Source organism: Microcebus murinus, chromosome 4 (assembly GCF_040939455.1).
Source record: "Microcebus murinus isolate Inina chromosome 4, M.murinus_Inina_mat1.0, whole genome shotgun sequence".
Lineage (NCBI taxonomy): Eukaryota > Metazoa > Chordata > Mammalia > Primates > Cheirogaleidae > Microcebus > Microcebus murinus.
In genome coordinates this window covers 16,131,120-16,150,237 of record NC_134107.1, presented here as the reverse complement: position 1 = coordinate 16,150,237, position 19,118 = coordinate 16,131,120, and the positions used below count along the sequence as shown (strand labels likewise).

The following is a 19,118-nucleotide window of genomic DNA, read 5'->3' as shown; positions in this document are numbered from 1 at the left end:
CTACAGCATTCAATAAAGCAGAGGGTCAGCACATTTCAAAGAAATAGTAAAGTGTCTTTGTGTTTGACTAGGACAAGGTTTATTTCTATGAAATTATGGTGAATAGCTGGTAGGACATCTAGTTTAAACAATCTTCAGGTTCTATTTTATTATCCCAAATGGAAATAAATTCAGGGATCAAACCATGAAAATATTTTATAAATATAGTTAAAAGATAAATAAAATGAATAAATTAAAAATCACCCAGTCTCACATTGTAGAATTTAGTGTTTTATTTTTCCATTTTCTTCTGTTTATTTATGTGTATATGCTATTATATAAAAAATAATATTACTGAATATATATTAGTTTAACATCTATTTTTCACACATATACTGTACTACAGGCATATTTCCATGTTAATAAGCACAAATCTACACTAATATATTTAATGACTTCTTCATGTCCATTATATGGGAAGACATAGATTCAATATATTCACTATTCCTACTTCCTATTGTTGGTCATGTCAGTTTTCTCTGATTGTTTAGATAAGTTAATTTTTCAACAAATACTCTCTGCATAAATCTTTTCAAATGTGCCTGTTATTACAATTTTAGAAGCAGAATTTCTGGGTCAAATGTCAACTACCATTTAAATACTTTTCCCTTTACATATATATCCAAATTACTTTCTGGGAAGGTTAAATGAGCTTCTACCTATTTCATAGGTAAAGTCAGAGCATAGTGTTAAGAGCTCAGCCTTGGTAAACAAAGTTCAGAAATATGTATCAATGCCCCCAAGAAGAGCATTGAAGAAGTTGAGAAAGAGACAGCCTCCAAAGTGGAGATGGCCTTGTGGTTGTGGGGAGAGGAAATATAGCTGTGCATAGCAAGGTGGTCCTTGGGACCTACATGCAGTTGGGAACATAATGCCTCAGCAGACAAGGGGGAAAGATGCCAAAGACCAAGACCAATAGAATAAATGAACATTTCAATGACCACAAACTACATCTCACCCTGTGCTTTCAAACTCTTGCCTTGAAATATGTATATGTCAGACTGAGGAGTAAGAAAGAGAGGAAAACTTTGACTTTACTGAGTTTATATGAAATTATTAAATTTTCTTTCATCTGTGTGGCTCGATATAGAACTTAAATGCAGTTTAGGAAAAATAAAGAAGTTACTTTTTTAAAAAATATTGGAATTTAGAACCAGTGGCATTCATAAGCACTAGATAAAATTTAAGTGGAATCACTCCACCTTCCTATGGCCATGGCAGCATCACTAAGCCAGAGCATGCTGCTCCAGGCAGCCACTACAGATTGAATGAGTTCGAGTTGGCATATCAGATAAAACTATTCAGTGTCCACTGTTTGGAGATATAGATGGGCTCTCGTTCAGGTCCCAGTACACAAAACTATCTGAGATGTTAATTAATATTGAGTTGGAATCTCTATGAAAAGTATCGGTGTATTACTTATTTAAACACAGAAGATTTAACACTGACACCTAGTTGTTTAACTTTTACAATGTTGTGCAGTGAATTTTTTGGGGTCAAAGAAGTTTGACTCCAGACTCTGCTCTATTGACTGCTGCTCTCCCTACCTCAGTCAGAGGGATCAGTGCCTTGGAGTTACACTAAGCCCATGTGGTTTAGTCCATATGCCATTCCTGCCAGATTTCCCATCAACATGATCAGTGTAATAACTATACTAAATGCATTAGTATCGTTGCCCTGAGGAGTCCAAGTATATAATACATTAACAAAAGAAAATGTAAATTGCTAGTATGTATAAATACAATTGTTTTTGTAATTTGCATATTGACCTTGAATGCTATGACCTTGTTAAACTTACTTCTTATATCTAGATATTTTTTTTGTAGATTCTACATTAGACTATCATGTCATCTGTAAATAGATGCTATTTTCTATTTTTGTTTCCAGTATATATTCCTTTTATTTCTTTTTATTGTCTCTTGTACCAGATGTTAGCACATCTAGTACCATAGTGGATAAGAGTGGTAAAAGTAGGTATCTTTGCCTTGTTACCAATCTTAGGGGGAATACCCAATCTTTCATTATTTAGTCTCATATTAAGTATAAAGTTTTCCTATATGCTTTTTATCAGATTGAAGAAGTACTCCTCTATTTCTACCTTGCTGCTATACTTTAAATGTGTTTCCCAAAAGTTAATGTGTCAGAAAGTTAACCCCCAATGCAACAATATTGGGAGGCAGGGCCTAGTAAGAGGTGATTGGGTCATAAGGGCAGAACCCTCATGAATGGGTTAATGTTATTGCTCGTTTGCCCTTCCTTCTTCTGCTCTTCTGCCATGAGATAATGTAGCCCGAAGGCCCTCGCCAAATATCAGCGTCTTGATATTGGACTTCCCAGTCTCCAGAGCTATGAGCTAAAAACATTTCTATTCATTACAAATTTCCCAGTCTGTGGTATTCTGTTATAACAATACAAAACTAAGACATTTACTGAGAGGCTTATTTATTAGGAATATTAATTTTTGTCAAACACTATTTTGGTACCTATTAAGAAAAAAATCATGTTATTTTTTCTTCTTTAGTCTGTTTAATGTGAATTACATTGATTAATTTTGAATGTTGAACCCACCTTTCTTCCTTAGGATTAATCCCCCTTTGTTGTAATGTATTATTCTTTTTATATATTCCTGGATTGTACTTAATAGAATTTTGTTGAATTTTTGCATCTATGTTCATGATGGATATTGTTCTGTAGTTTTCTTGTAATATCTATTTCTGGTTTTGGCATAAGGGTAATTCTTGCCTCATAAAATTAGTTTGGAAATGTTCCCTCCTCTGTTGTATTTTTAAAGAGTTTTTGTGGAATGGGTATTATTTCCTCCTTACATGTGTGGTAGAAATTGCCAGTGAAACAAACCGTCTGTGCATGCAGTTTTTTGTTGAAAAAAAAATAATTTTCACTAGTAAATATAGGACAATGTAGGTTGTATATTCTTCTTCAGCACCTTTGGTAGATTGTGCTTTTCACAGAATAAATTGTGAAATTTATGTGTACTGTGTTGATAATAGTATATCCTAATTGTGCTTACAATGCTATTGGGCTTATAGCAATGTCCCTCATTTCATTCTTGAAATGGGTAATCTGTGTCTTCTCTCCTTATTTCTTGGTCAGTTTGATTAGAGGTTTCTCAACATTATAGATCTTTTCAACAACCCAGGTTATAGACTCTGATTTTCTTCATTATTTTTCTCCACTCACATTCATTGATTTCTACTTCTTAAAAAATATAACTACCTTTATTCTGCTTCCTTTGGGGTTAATTTGCTCTTCTTTTCCTAGTTTTTAATGTGAAAACTTAAAACGTTGATTTGAGATCATTCTTCTTTTCCAGTATAAGAATTTAATGCTATATATTTCCCACTACTTTAGTTACATCCCACAAATTTGGATATCTTGTACTTTCATTTTCATTGAATTAAATATTTTCTAATTTTCCTGGTGACTTTGAAGCATGGTTAATTTAGGAGTATGTTTGTATGATTTCTAGAAATTTGGGGAATTTTCGGATACTTTATTTTTTAATATTATGTTTAATTTCATTATTGTTTAAGAACATACTTTGTATGGCTTCAATTTATTAAAATTTCTAAAAAGTATGGTCTATATTGGTAAATGATCTGTGAACACTTAAAAAGAATATGTATTCTTCTGTTGGTGAGGGAAGTACTCTGTAAATGTCAGCTAGTTTAAGTTGGTTTATAGTGTTGTTCAGTTCTTCTATATACTTGTGTATTTTCTGCCTATTCTATACGGTAGTTAGAGAAGAGTGATGTTAGGTTTTTTCCAGGTGGGAACCCAAAAACTATGTATAGGACAGAATGTGGTTACTACAAAGATTAGGTTTGTAAAACAACAGCAGCAGGAGTCTGGAGAGTCCCTGGACTTTGTAAATCTAACAGACAGCTGCAGCCAGCATTCCTTCCCTCTCCCTGCCTGACAGAGACAAAGTTTATCCCTCTCTAGCTGTCCTGATAAGGACGATGCCAGAGCTGAAGGATGGTTGTGACTGCGACAGGGGTCTCAGTAGTTGGTTGTTGGCAAAAGAATTAATTACAAACAGCTGTTCTGGCCCACTTACTCTCCCTGAAAAAACCCTCTATAAAACCCAAGGCTCTCCCCTTTTCTCTCCTCCACCCATGCTTTTTCACCTCCACCCATCTGCACCCAGATGCTCAAAATAAACAGCATTTTGCTATACATGAGGCTTCATGTGTCTCTCCCTCTCTGGGCTCTGGACCTAACAAGTGATAAAGTCTTTCATTTTATTGTGTGGGTTTATCTATTTTGTCTTTCAGTTTTTTCAATCTCATGTTGTTGTTAGATGTATCAATTTAAGCATTTTTTTATGTCTTCTTGGTGATTTGACATCTTTATCATCATACAAAGGCACTCTTTATCCCTGGTAACACTCTAGTCCTTTTGCAACATACCATGTTCTGGAAAAAAAATCTTCCATGGTACAAGATCGTTGATCCATTTCTAAAACAAAATTTCTATCTCATCCAAAATAATACATAATTCTTTGGAGTTTGCTAAAATAATAATTGATTTATTAATCATTTCAGAGCATAATAATGTAGTTAACCACTTATCAGGCAAATAATTATTTCAAAATAACAAATTAAACATTAATGTGTTAGTTCCAGTCAATGTTGCAACGTTGGGAAAACTTCTAGTGTTATATGACACAATGCTTGGAAGGGTACAAAGAAATATTTTTGAGTCATCACGCATCAAAGAACATGCTGGATTCAAATCACAGCAAGGCAACTCATTATTGATGTTATCTTGGTCAAGGTATATAACTGAGCCTCACCAATTACATGGATAATATACCTGCCTTGCATCAAGGTGGCGTTACTAAATGAGATGCTATGCAAGCGAGTGCCCGGCACAAAATAAGTGCTCACTGAATGCTTGTTCTCTTTCTCAGCTCTTTTATAGGCAGTTCTTAGTCCTTTTTCCTCTAAGAATGTTCTACTCTCACCTTTAAGGACTCAGGGAGGCACTTCCTCAAGGATTTCTCTAGCATATGCAGCATCTGTGGATTCTGCAAACGGAACATCTTGGCAGGTAGCTTACCCTACAGAGAGGATCGAGAAACATCAAGTAAGGAAATGAGCCAGAAGACGTGGACACAATATACAGTTCTAATGAGTGGTTTGGCCTCCATTCCTGCTATTTTGTTCATTCCTCATTTACTAAACTTCTCACCAACACCAAGAAAGAATTAGACTGGTGGAAAGTACAGGTATCTCTTTCTGATGTTATTTCGAATACCATTTTTTCAATTTCTAAAAATATTTCTGGAATTTTCGTTTTCATTGTTACACCGCTCAGAATTCCAGGAATGGAAGATGTACTGAGAGTAACAACTTTATTCTCTAGGCATGTGTAAGCATCTTTTGAGATTCAGTTTCCATTCTTGACAAACCTGACTGTGCCACTGTGAAGCTGTATGACATCAGGAAAGTTATTAATACTTATTTCCTCATTTATAAATGGCTATGGCTGTAGTACCTGTTCCATACAGCAGTTGAGAAAATTTAATCAGTACATATAAAGTTCTTGGAAGGGTGTCTGGGACATAGTAAGCACTCAATGCATGATTATAACTATTATTACTCTTTTTATTATTATAATCAGCACAAGCAAGAGTCAACCCACACTGCCATCCAAAAAAGTCCATTGGGTGGCTTTTCTTACACACAACTTGGTGTAGATTTGAAACAAAGTGAAAAGGATTAAATGGGGGTAATCCATGTAATCTGGCACATGGTCAATGAGCTAAGTTTCAAGTCTTTAGTAGAGTGTGTAGCTTGAGCAGAACTTAATATATGTCCATCATTTTAGTTACTGTTAGCATTATTATTTATTCATATTTATTTCTTTTTATTTCAGAATATTATGGGGATATAAACATTTTGGTTTCAAGTAATGCCTTTGCCTCTCCCAAGCCGGGGATAGAAGCATGATTTGGGGTGTGCCTTTTCCCCCCTACAACCTCATTTTGAAGGATGAGCTCAAGCTCTACCCAGCATAATATAAGAGGTGCTAGATCACCATTGTTTTTTGTAGTTGAGTAGTATTCCATGGTATGCATGCAAAATATTTTATTAATCCACTCATGTATTGATTGGCATGTGGGTTGTTTCGACATCTTTGCAATTGTGAATTTTGCTGCCATAAACATTCGAGTGCAGATATATTTATTATAGAATGTCTTTTATTTTCCTTTGTGTAGATGCCTAGTAGTGGGGTTGCTGGATCAAATGGTATTTATATTTTTAGCTCTTTGAGGTATCTCCAAATTACTTTTCACAGGGGTTGTACTAATTTGCAGTCCCACGAGCAGTGTAAAGGTGTTCTAATCTCTCCACATCCACACCAGCATTTGTTGTTTGGGGACTTTTTGATAAAGGCTATTCTCACTAGAGTTAGGTGATATCTCATTGTGGTTTTGATTTGCATTTTCCTAATGATTAGAGATGTTGATCACTTTTTTTATATGTTTGCTGGCCATTATTCTGGCTTATTTAGAAAAGTTTCTGTTCATGTCCTTTGTCCAATTATTGATGGGGTTGTTTGATTTTTTCTTGTTAATTTTCTTAAGTTCTATATAGATTCTTGTTATCAGCCTGTTATTGGATGTGTAGCATGCGAATATTTTCTCCCATTCTGTAGGTTGTCTGCTTGCTCTAATGACAGTTTCTTTGGCTGTGCAGAAGCTTTTTAATTTTATCAGATCCCACTAATTTATTTTTTTGCTGCTGTGATTGCTTTGGGGGTCTTCTTCATAAATTCTTTGCCTCGGCCAATGTCTAAGAGTTTTTCCAACATTTTCTTCTAGAATTCTTAAGGTTTCACTCCTTAAGTTTAAGTCTGTTATCCATTTTGAGTTGATTTTTGTGAAAAGTGAGAGGTGGGGATCCAGTTTCAATCTTCTGCATGTAGTTATCCCAGCACCATTTATTAAACAGAGATTTTTTTCCCCAATGTATGTTTTTGTCTGCTTTGTTAAAGATTAGGATGGTTTTATGTCTGGGTTCTCAATCCTGTTCTAATAATCTATATCTCTGTTCTTTTGCCAGTACCATGCTGTTTTGGTTATTATAGCCTTATAATAAAGCTTGAAGTCTGGTAGGACTGATGCCTCCCAATTTGTTCTTTTTTTTTTTTTTAATTTTTTTTTATTTTGGCATATTATGGGGGTACAGATTTTAAGGTTTCAATAAATGCCCATTTCCCCCCTCCCCCCAAAAGTCTGAGTCTCCATCATGACCATCCCCCAGATGGTGCACATCTCACTCATTATGTATGTATTTACCCGACCCCCTCCCTCCTCCCACCTGCCCAATACCCTATTACTGTAGTACCTATGTGTCCACTTAGGTGCTACTCAGTTAATACCAGTTTGCTGGAGAATATATCTGGTGCTTGTTTTTCCATTCTTGGGATACTTCACTTAGTAGTATGGGTTCCAGCTCTAACCAGGAAAATATAAGATGTGCTATATCACCATTGTTTCTTAGAGCTGAATAGTACTCCATGGTATACATATACCACATTTTATTAATCCATTCTTGGATTGATGGGCACTTGGGCTGTTTCCACAGCCTTGCAATTATGAATTGTGCTGCTATGAACATTCGAGTGCAGGTGTCTTTTTTGTAGAGTGTCATTGGATCATTTGGGTAGATGCCCAGCAATGGGATTGCTGGATCAAATGGTAGATTCACTTGTATCGCTTTAAGGTATCTCCATATTGCTTTCCACAGAGGTTGAACTAGTTTGCAGTCCCACCAGCAGTGTAGGAGTGTTCCTCTCTCTCCGTAACCACGCCAGCATTTATTGTTTGGAGATTTTTTGATAAAGGCCATTCTCACTGGGGTTAAGTGATATCTCATTGTGGTTTTGATTTGCATTTCCCTGATGATTAGAGATGTTGAGCATTTCTTCATATGTTTGTTGGCCATTCTTCTGTCTTCTTTAGAAAAATTTCTGTTCAAGTCCTTTGCCCACTTTTTAATGGGGTTATTTGATTTTTTCTTCCTGATTTTCGTGAGTTCTAAGTATATTCTAGTTATCAGTCCCTTATCGGATGCATAGGATGCAAAAATTTTCTCCCATTCTGTAGGTTGTCTGTTTACTTTCATGACTATTTCTTTGGCTGTGCAGAAGCTTTGTAGTTTGATCATGTCCCATTTATTTATTTTTGTTGCTGCTGTGATTGCCTTTGGGGACTTCTTCATAAACTCTTTGCCCAGGCCGATGTCTAGGAGAGTGTTTCCAACTTTTTCCTCTAGAGTTCTAATAGTTTCATATCTTAGGTTTAAGTCTGTTATCCAGCGTGAGTTGGTTTTTGTGAGAGGTGAAAGGTGTGGGTCCTGTTTTAGCCTTCTACAGGTGGCTACCCAGTTTTCCCAGCACCATTTATTGAAGAGAGATTCTTTTCCCCAGCGTATGTTTTTGTCTGCTTTGTCAAAGATGAGATGGCTATATGAGGATGGTTTTACATCAGGATTCTCACATCTGTTCCACTGGTCAATATTCCTGTTTTTGTGCCAATACCATATTGTTTTAATTACTACAGCTTTGTAGTATAGTTTGATATCTGGCATATTAATGCCTCCCATTTTGTTTTTGTTGCCTAGAATTGCTCTTGATATTCGGGGTCTTCTTTGGTTCCATACGAAGCACCCTTTCATGATACGAACACTTAAGAAAATAGGCATAGAAGGGACATACCTAAAAATGATACAAGCCATATATGACAGACCCATAGCCAACATCATACTGAATAGGGAAAGATTGAAATCATTCCCACTTAGAACTGGAACCAGACAAGGCTGCCCACTATCTCCACTTCTGTTCAACATAGTGCTGGAAGTCTTGGCTACAGCAATCAGACAGGAAAATGGAATCAAAGGTATCCAAATAGGGGCAGAAGAGATCAAACTTTCACTGTTTGCTGATGATATGATATTGTATCTAGAAAACCCCAAGGATTCAACCAAGAAACTCCTGGAACTGATCAATGAATTTAGTAAAGTCTCAGGATACAAAATCAATACACAGAAATCAGAGGCATTCATATACGCCAACAACAATCTAATTGAGAACCAAATCAAAGACTCAATTCCCTTCACAATAGCAACAAAGAAATTAAAGTACCTAGGAATATATTTAACCAAAGAGGTAAAAGACCTCTACAGGGAGAACTATGAAACACTGAGGAAGGAAATAGCAGAGGATGTAAACAGATGGAAATCCATACCATGCTCGTGGATCGGCAGACTCAATATCATCAAAATGTCTATACTACCCAAACTGATCTACAGATTCAATGCAATACCTATTAAAATCCCATCAGCATTCTTCACAGATATAGAAAAAATAATTTTACGCTCCAATTTGTTCTTTATGCTTAAGATTGCTTTGGCTATACAAGGTCTTCTCTGGTTCCATACAAAGCATAGAATTATTTTTCTAGATATGTAAAGAATGATGATGGTACTTTGATACGAATTGTATTAATTCTGTAGATCACTTTAAGTAGTATGGACATTTTAACAATATTGATTCTGCCAATCCATGAGCATGGTAGATTTTTCCATCCCTTTACCTCTTCTACAGTTCCTTTTTTTCAGCGTTTTGTAGTTCTCCCTATATATGTCTCTCACCTCCTTTGTTAAATATATTCCTAGAAATTTAATTTTATTTGATGCTATTGTGAAAGGTGTTGCATTTTTTTATTTGATTTTCACATTGGCTTCATAGAATGAGTTGGGAGGACACCATCTTTATCAATGTTGTGGAATAATTTCTGTAGTATAGGTATGAGTTCCTCTTTGTAGGTTTGGGAAAATTCAGGTGTGAACCCATTTAGTCTGGGACTTTTACTTGTCGGAAGGTTTTTAAATTCTGCTCCAATTTCTGTGCTTGATATTGGTTTATTCAGGAATTTTGTTTCCTCCAGATTGAGCTAAGAGAAGTTGTGTGTTTCCAAGACTTTGTCCATTTCCTCCACATTTTATGCGTTTGGGGCATAGAGATTTTTATAGTATTCAAAGTAATGTTTTCTATTTTTGTGATGTCTGTGGTGACCTCTCCTTTTTCATTTCTAATTGAGCTTATTAGAGTCCTTTCCTTTCTAGTTCTTGTCAATCTAGCAAGAGGGCTATCAATTTTGTTTGTCTTTTTGAAAAAACAACTTTTGGTTTTATTGATCTTCTGTATAGTTCTTTTGTTCTCAATTTCATTTAGTTCTGCTCTGATCTTAGATATTTATTTTCTTCTGCTAGGTTTATAATTAATTTGCTCTTCTTTTCCAGTTCCTTGAGATAGTTGATTAGTTTGTTGATTTTTGAGCTTTCTGTCTTTTAAATGTGAGCATGTAATGCTATTAGTTTTCCTCTCAGGAATGCTTTTATTATATCCCACAGATTTTGATAACTTGTATCCCCATTATCATTTAATTCAAAGAATTTTTGATTTCCATCTTGATCTCCTTGACCCAATAGTCTTTCAGCAATAGATTGTTTAACTTCCATGACTTTGCAAAGTGATGAGGGTTTATGTTGGAATTGAACTCTAATTTTATACCACTATGGTCTGTGAAGATACATGTATAAATTCTATTATTCTAAATTTGTTGAGGTCTTATTTGTGGCCTAGGATGTGATTACTTTTTGACAAGGTTCCATGAGTTGATGAGAAGAATGTATATTTGGCTTTATTTGGGTGGAATATCATGTAGATGTCTGTTAGACCCATTTGTTCTAGAGCTCTGTTTAAGTTCATTGTTTCTTTGCTTCCTTTCTGCTTGAAGGATATGTCCAGTTCAGTCAGTGGGGTGTTGAAATCCCCAGCTACTATGGCATTACTGTTTATCATGCTGTTTAGATCAAACAGGTTTGCTTTATGTATCTGGGTGCTCCTGTGTTGGATGCATAAATGTTAAGAACTGGTTAAGTTTTCTTGTTGCATTTTTCCTTTTACCATTACTTTTACCATTTACCATTTACCACCTTTGGCTTTCTTTAATTTTGCTATTTTAAGCTTTATGTTATCTCAAATAAGTATAGTTATCCCCACCTTCTTTTGGTTTCCATTTTCCTAGAAGTTGTTTTTTCCAACCCTTGACCTTGAGTCTGAAAACATCTTTGTGGGTTAAATGTGTTTTCTGGAGACAGCAGATACTTGGCTTATGAATTTTTATCCACTGAGCCAGTCTATGTGTCTTCAGAGGACAATTCAAGCCATTCACATTTATTTAGAGAATTGATATTTGGGGTAGATTTCTGTTCATATTATTGAAGAAGTTCTTATTGTTTTGTTTTACTTCTCGAGCCATTGTAGAATCCAGGTTCTGGACTTTAACTCCTGAGTGATTTTGCTTTGGTGGGTGTCTATTACACTGTTCAGTATGAAATGCAGGTCTGAATACTTCCTACAGGGCAGGTCTGGTCTTTGCAAATTCCATGAGTGATTGCTCATGCCGAAAAGTCTTTATCTTTCCCTCATAGATGAAGCTTAGTTTTGCTGGGTGAAGAATTCTAGGTCGGCCATTATTCTATTGGAAGATTGAGGATAGATGCCCCGTCCTTTCTGGCTTGTAAGATTTCAGTTGAGAAGTCTGCAGTTAGTCTCATAGGTTTTTCTTTGTAGGTTACCTGCTGTTTTCGTTTTACTACTTGAAAGATTACTTCTTTTGTGTTTACCTTGGCAAGTCTAATAATTATGTGACATGGTGATTACTTTTTCACGTTGGTCTCCTGGCAGTTCTATGTGCTTCTTTTATCTAGAGATCTAGATTTCTGGCCAGAACAGGTATATTTTCCTCCAGTGTTCCAAGAAATAGATTTTCCATCCCTTGTGTATTTTATTCTCTCTCTCTGGGCTATAATTCTTATGTTTGGTTTCTTTACATAACCCCACATTTCTTGTATATTTTTTCTTGTCTCTTGCTTTTGTGTTCTTTTTCTTCATCTGATTTGTTTGGCACATAGACATTATCTTCAGGCTCTGATATTCTTTCTTCTGCATGATCTATTCTATTCTTAAGGCTTTCCACTGTGTTTTGTAGTTCCTTAAATGCTTTTTTCATTTCCAGTGTTTCTGTTTGGCTCTTTTGTAATATTTCAATTTCTTTAGAGAATTTTTCATTCATTTCATTATTGTTTTTGTGGCTTCTTTGTGTTGGGTTTCTATTTTCTCTTCAATTCTATTGAGTTTTCTTACAATTCATATTTGTAATCTTCCTCTGACATTTTAATCCTTTTGTTTAAATTGCAATATGTTGCTGAGGGTCTAATGATTTCTTTTGGGGGTGACTTTTCTCTCTAACCTTTCATGTTTCCTGCATTCTTTTACTTATTCTTTCTTAACAGGCTACTTGGTCAAGAACTGCAAGTGCTAGGACTGGTTTATGGCCCTAACTCCAGGCCCCCAAAGAGACGTTCCTTGACAGTGCTGGGAAGAGGGACGCTGGTCCTGTATTGCCTAAAATGTATTGTAGCAAGTTTGGTTACCTCTGACCTGTTGTCTTCACCTCTTGCCAATGGAGATTAGTGAGTTTAGTTCCCCCAACTTAAGCCCCTAGGTGGTGGATTACACTTGTGTGTATGACTTCACTGCCCTCTAATAGCATGAGATGGAAGTTACTGTGTTAAGCTATGGTATTACCTTCTCTGTCATTGACTGTAGTTTGCATGGAGGAGCCAGTTCTCGGGGTAATCTGATGCCTCAGTATTGGGCTTTGGTCTCCCAGATTGAGTATGTGAATGCCCCGATCTTTGACAGGGGTCTTGGCTCTCCCAAGGGTTACTTGAACCATCTTCCCCCTTTAAGTGAGGGCAAGGGCAAGATAGACCATAACTGGTATGGGCAAGCCTGAGTGTGTATGCTTCTGTGGTCCCTTGATCTGCTGCTAGGGGGAGCCACGAATATGTTTTTCCAAACACTTTCGCCACACTTGGGAGGCTGCTTCTGATGGGAGGGGTCAATTGGTGCAACTGCTGAGGACTCTGGCCAGAATTTTCCTTCCTAGTCCATAAACCCCAAAGGTGGCAGCCACCTAGATGCAAAAAGTGAGCCTTAGAGTTATGTTCTTACCAGATGATCTAAACCAGTCTGGTGGGCTGAATCAACAGGCTGCCCCCTATTGCTTAGCACCAAGGTCCTGCCGATTCACACCAGACACACAGAGAAATGGGCTTTTCTTTCTTCTCCCCGCCTCCGAGAGCAGAGCCTGCCACACCCAGTGAGAAAGTTGCCAGACTGGGGGCGGAGTGTTGTCTGAGACCACCGTGTGCCCCAGCATCTGGGGATCCCACAGATGGCAGCCTTCCACCCTTGGAGCATCAGTGTTGGGGACACGCTCAAGGTCCACCCACCAACACCGTCCCGGCTAGCTGAATTGACAGATCACGGACTACTTTTTAGCACCGAAGTCCTGCGGATTTATGCCAAACACACCGAGAAAGCGGCTTCTCTTGCTTCTCCTCACCTCCTAGGGTGAAACCTGCCACACCCTGTGCGAAAGCCTCTGGGATGAGGAAGGGATGTTACCCAAAACCACATCACACTGTCACACTGCAGCATGTCCAGGCTGTGGACCCCATAGATGGCAGACACCCACCCATGGTTAGCCGGCACTGGGGACGACTCCTTGGGAATCAGCGGATGGCGGTTCAGGGGGCTGAATCAACCAGCCGCCAGCTGCCCCCACTGAATTAACGTCCCGGTATCTCACATCTGTCCAGTAGAGGTTGCTCTCTCTGTCCCATCCCCCGCTGGCCAAATTTTGGCAATTTCCAGGGGCAGAGACCCCTTTTAGCATTCAACTCCTTTGTTCTGATCTCCTCTATATTCCTTTGACAGAATGTCAAATAAATGGAATTATTTACTATGTATCTTTTGGGGACAAGTTTCTTTCTTTCAGCAAATCCAAGCAGTCGGGTTTTTCAATGCTGTATTCCTCTTTATTTCTCAATGGTATTCTATTGCATGGACGTGTCAGAGTTTGTTTATCCACTAATTTGTTGAAGGATATTTGGGTTTTTTCTAGTTTTTCATGATTATGAATACAGTTGCTATAAACATTTGTGTACAAATCTTTGTGTGGATAGATGATTCTGTTTTTCTTGGAGTGCATTTCCAAGGTGATAAAGTAAGTGTATATGTAACTTTATAAGAAACTGCATGTTCTCCAAATCAGCAGCACCATTTTACATACTCATTGGAGTATATGAGAGTTCCATGTGCTACTCATTATTTCCAGCAGACATATTCAGCCATATTCGGGAGTCACTGATATAGTAGGGAAAGTCCTCAACAATACCCTTCACATCAGTATAGAAAGAAGACTCATGGAGCTAATTCTTAAGGTAGGCCAAAAGGTTAAGGTCGAAGTGTTTTTCAATAGATCCAATTCCACAAGGCATTGACAATGCTGAACTTCACCCAAGACCTATGATTCTGAGAAACAACAATTGTTTGTTTAAAAAAAAAAAAATCCCTTCATTCTCGCTTTGTGTTCTGGAAAAGGCTCACTGCAAGGACTCATGCTTCCCCAAATGACTTACACAGGACTCTGAGATGTCCTCCTTTTTCACCTGTGACAAGACCAAACATGGAGTCTACAAAGCCTTATACTTTGCCTCACAGATGATTAGCTGAACTGCTCATCTCCACTGATAAACAAGGAGAAAATCCTTGTTAGCCAAACTTTGTCCAGTCTTCTCTCCATCCCCGAGGCTGAGTCATCACACACCTCCTCCTTAATAGCCCCCACCAAGAATAGGCCGATCTCTAGTAAAATATTGATCCCTCTTCCCTACACAGAGTTCTCCCTTACCCTGTTTATTCCTCCCTCATAAATGGTTAACTAAACTGTTCATCCTCATTGCTCCATCAGAACAAAGTTCTTGTTGGCTAACTTGACCAAACTTTAGTTAAGCTTTTCTCCAATCCAGTGGGACTCTGACCTTTGACCCACCCTCAGCCTGAGCCAACACTGGTATACAGGAAAACTCTCCTTACTGTGAAAAAAGGCATTGCATAAACTTTGTTTATTCTTGCTATGAAAAAAACAGACCTTTTCTTCCTGACCTTTTAGATGTTTGTGGATCTTAGGATCTGAGGGCTCACCCTATTGCAATACTTGTTCCTCCTCTTCGAATGTTCTCGTAAATAAAATTTCTCCTTACCTAAGATTGGAGTTGTTTTCTATTTGTAAATACTTTGGTACAGTTACAATATAAGTTAAATTGACTTTTGTGGCTAGACTGGAAAACCTGAGTATCAGTCTATTCATGCATTCATCCATCCCTCCATTCATTTATTCATTCACGAAATCTTGATAGAGAACTTATTGTAGTGGCTTTATAAGGTGTCACCTTGCCTAGGCAGAAAACCATTTCCTGGAATTTCCTTCCCTGCACATTTCCAGTTAGGAAATCTCTCACAAGAGAGATTTTTACAGGAGATTTGGAAAGCAGAATTGAAGCAGCAGCTATTTTTGTAACTTATGTCTTTACACAATGCACTGGCTGGGCTGGAAAGTTCTCCACTGTCCCCAAGATCCCCTTTCAGATTCTTTGTCGTCTGAGACAAGTATGTGTGTTCAGCTCCATAAATGGAGAAAGCAGGGAGGACACCCATATTGCCAAGGACAGAGTCATCAAGAGCTCATAAGGTTTCATACTGTCCCTGTGAGCTCCAGCTTGTGCTGTAGGTTTCAGCTCATTCTTTCTCTCTTCCACTTAAAATTTATTTTCCCTTCCATACAGCCTTCTCCGTGTACTTTAATCTTTAGTAGTATCATATTGGAAGTAACATCCTTATAGAAACTGCTTAACTGGCACACATAATTGCATAAGATCTCTTACTTCCACTTCTCTGTTTGGACCGTGACTGATACACTTACCCTGATTAACTTTTGAGCAACTGTGAGCTTTGAATAAATTATCATAGACATGTTTCCTACTGTCTAAGAACCCATAATCAAGTAAGGAAAATAAAGCATGCACATAAGTAAAAATATACTTAGAAATCACTTATTTTATATATGTTCAAAACAGTGCTGTAGATTTCATGACATTTGAAGCAGATTTGTTGATGTGGAACACTTTCATGTGGTCTAAATTATGTCATTATTCTTTTCATTTTTATTATCAAGTGATATTTAAAACTTATTCACTCACCCTATCCCCAATTTTCACCTCTTTTTGAACTGTGCCCCATTCCTAAATCTAAGAGTCTAATGTGTGGTAGTGTATATTACTAAGTAATATAAAGTTGCATTTCTACATTTAGACTTACTGTATCCAATCAAAATTTTCAAAAGGATTGAATCATAACATGCTGACTAACAATGGTGGACAACATGCTGTAGCAAATAACCACATCAAATGTTCTGCCTACGCTCTATGAGATGTCACAAGAAGGAGTTCTTACTTCTAAGTGGAGGCTTTACAGGGTTCTTATAGGAGATTGAAACCTAACTGGCCAATGACGAGAGAATGGTATCAGAGGATAGGTTAGTTGCTACAGTCTCGGGAAGTACTGTCTAACTCTTTGTGTTAGGGACTATGGAGCAAGTTCTTCTTCTTATAGTAGATTCAAACATTGATTATTGACTAAGGTTTGGAATTTGCAAAATCCTATCTATGTCATGATCAAGTTTCTGTTGTTGAAATTCATTTACATCCTTACTACTTCCTAATTTCCTGGTCATGTGTTTAAATGATATCAGAAGCATTTATGATGTCAATGTACTTAGTTTATAAATATTAGGGAATTAAATCTGGTTAGCTTCTTCTCTGCTAGAATTTCATATATTGAAATTCCAACCCCTAAGATGATGCTACTAAGAGGTGGGGCTTTTGGGGACTTGGTCATGAGAGCACCCCTTCTACCACATATGAGAGCACCCCTTCCACCACATGAGGGCACAACAAGAAGGTACCATCTGTGAATTAGGAAACAAGCCTCACCACACATCAGATCTGCTGGCACCTTGATCTTGGACTTGCCTGATTCCATATATCCATATTTATTCCAAATAAATTTCTGCTGTTCATAATCCACTCAGTTTATGGTATTTTCTTATAACAACCCAATTGGACTAAGACAAAGTTTCTATTGAAGGCCAAATATATACTGCACATAAGAATTCGTACCAATTGCTGTTTTGAATAAAGCCCTAGACCAGAAGAGAGGCACCTGCGCCAAGTCTCACAAAATCTCGAAACAGTAGAAGTATAACATTGCTAAAAGATAATTTGACATTTTAGCTGAAGGCATCTCAGAAGAAGATGACATGAAAATAAGAAGCAAAGAGTTTAATGCCAGATTATCGTGGATGCAATAATAACATATAGCCAGGGATATTGGGTACAACCTTCTGCACATGTACACAAGCACCTTGAAAGCACAAACATGATATTCAACAATTGTAGTTAACTCCAAACTGAGGAGACCCAAGGGAGCTAGTGTACTTTCATAGGTTTCCTTCATTGACAATGAATTAGCAATGTCTTGTAGAGGGGACTTCAAAACCTATGATACACCAATTCTAGTAATTGGAATTTATCCAAACAGAAAAATTTTAAGGAAGAAAAATGCCCTATGAAAGATTTTGTAAAGCAATATTAACTTATGGGTAAATGCTGGACACAATCTTAGTGTCTCTATATAAGATCATTTACACAAATAGTGGTTTATCATTATTTTACCATTCTAAAACCCATTAACATGAATGCTAGGATATATATAGTAACATATAGGAGAGTATTAAAATAAATATAAAAAGGTATAAAAAGTGCACAAATTTTAATTAGATATGTAGTGGTCTTTTGTGTATACATTTTTATATACTACATATATAAAGAGAATGTTTAGAAGGAAACACCAAATAATATTATGGAAACATTACAGATGAGATTTTTCAATTGCATGTATACTTTATGGTTTTAAAGTAATAATTCATCCCCTCTGAATTCTAGCCCTTGCACTAAAATATGCCCACTCCCTTTGTGACTTTATGTAGGGCACTTAATTTATCTGGATATCAGTTATCCAAGGAAAAGGCTGACTACCTTAGAATGTTATCAGAGGATTATATGAGGGAATGCTTTCATAGTATGTATACACCTTGGGTTAAATAAATGCCACCTGAGCCAGAATACTCCTTTCTAGTGACTATTATATTTTCTGCCACCCACTAACAAATGGTAAGCTCCCAAGTCTTTCAATTTTTATTTATCAATTCAAAACAAAACATGGCTTTATCCAGTCAAAAATTTCTCACAGATCTAAGATATTTCCCTGCATACAGTAGATGTCTGACAAAAGTTTTTCAAATGGAAGAGCTACCTTTTCCCCTAGTATCATTCTCAGCATGAATGAGCTCAGAAGTTCTTATCCACATCCAACACAGTATTTTGATTCATTCCACTCCAGTGGGGAAGTAAAAGGAGATAAGGGGTCCCAGAGCAACAATTCTCCTCTGTTCTCACCTGCAAAGCTGTCTTCTCTTTCACAATTCTCCTCTGTTCTCACCTGCAAAGCTGTCTTCTCTTTCAGTCTCTGCAGAGGTCCAAAGATAAGAAAAGAGGCAGCAGATTATTCCAGAAAGTGAAATACACTCTTTGAGTATGGTGATCTTAAAGGATAACCTTTGAGACAGCTGAGTTGACGTTTTTAATAGAAAACATGTGCCAAGCTGTATAAACTTTGCGTAACTGGGAGTGAGATCAAGAACCTTCCTCATTTGCTCTGTTCAGGGTCATATCTCTGTAATGTTGCCAGGTTGGCAGTGTGCATTCTGAAGCTCTTATTGCATAAGGAGGCTGAACTGCTTTAGGCTACCAAAAGTGCTGCCTTTAGCCAGCAACTCTTTCCTGTGAAATAAGCTGGCCAAGAAGAGCTGCGATGTAGATAGATCTCTATAAGCAATACCACTTTTTTCCTTCTCCTCCCAAGTACCTGCAGCAGAACAAGAGCCAGCTATTATTCAGATTTGATGTTTTCTTAACCATACTTATTTAGAGAGACTAGAGGGTTTATGATCC

General features: G+C 37.1%; 1 protein-coding gene across 2 annotated transcripts in view; it reads right to left on the bottom strand.

The window, feature by feature from the left end:
• Positions 1-18,735, bottom strand: part of LOC105863142 (glycine N-phenylacetyltransferase-like) — a 32,352-nt gene extending 13,617 nt beyond the window's left edge. The window contains exons 1-2 of one of the 2 annotated variants that reach the window (XM_012749928.3): positions 18,564-18,735; positions 5,027-5,122 (exon numbers count right to left, since the gene is read on the bottom strand). In XM_012749928.3, coding sequence (XP_012605382.2) covers positions 5,027-5,104 — 78 coding nt within the window. In that variant the 5' untranslated portion in view covers positions 5,105-5,122; positions 18,564-18,735. The remainder of the gene's footprint in view (positions 1-5,026; positions 5,123-18,563) is intronic. The other variant, XM_012749929.3, reaches the window with a different exon arrangement.
• Positions 18,736-19,118: the final 383 nt, after the last annotated feature.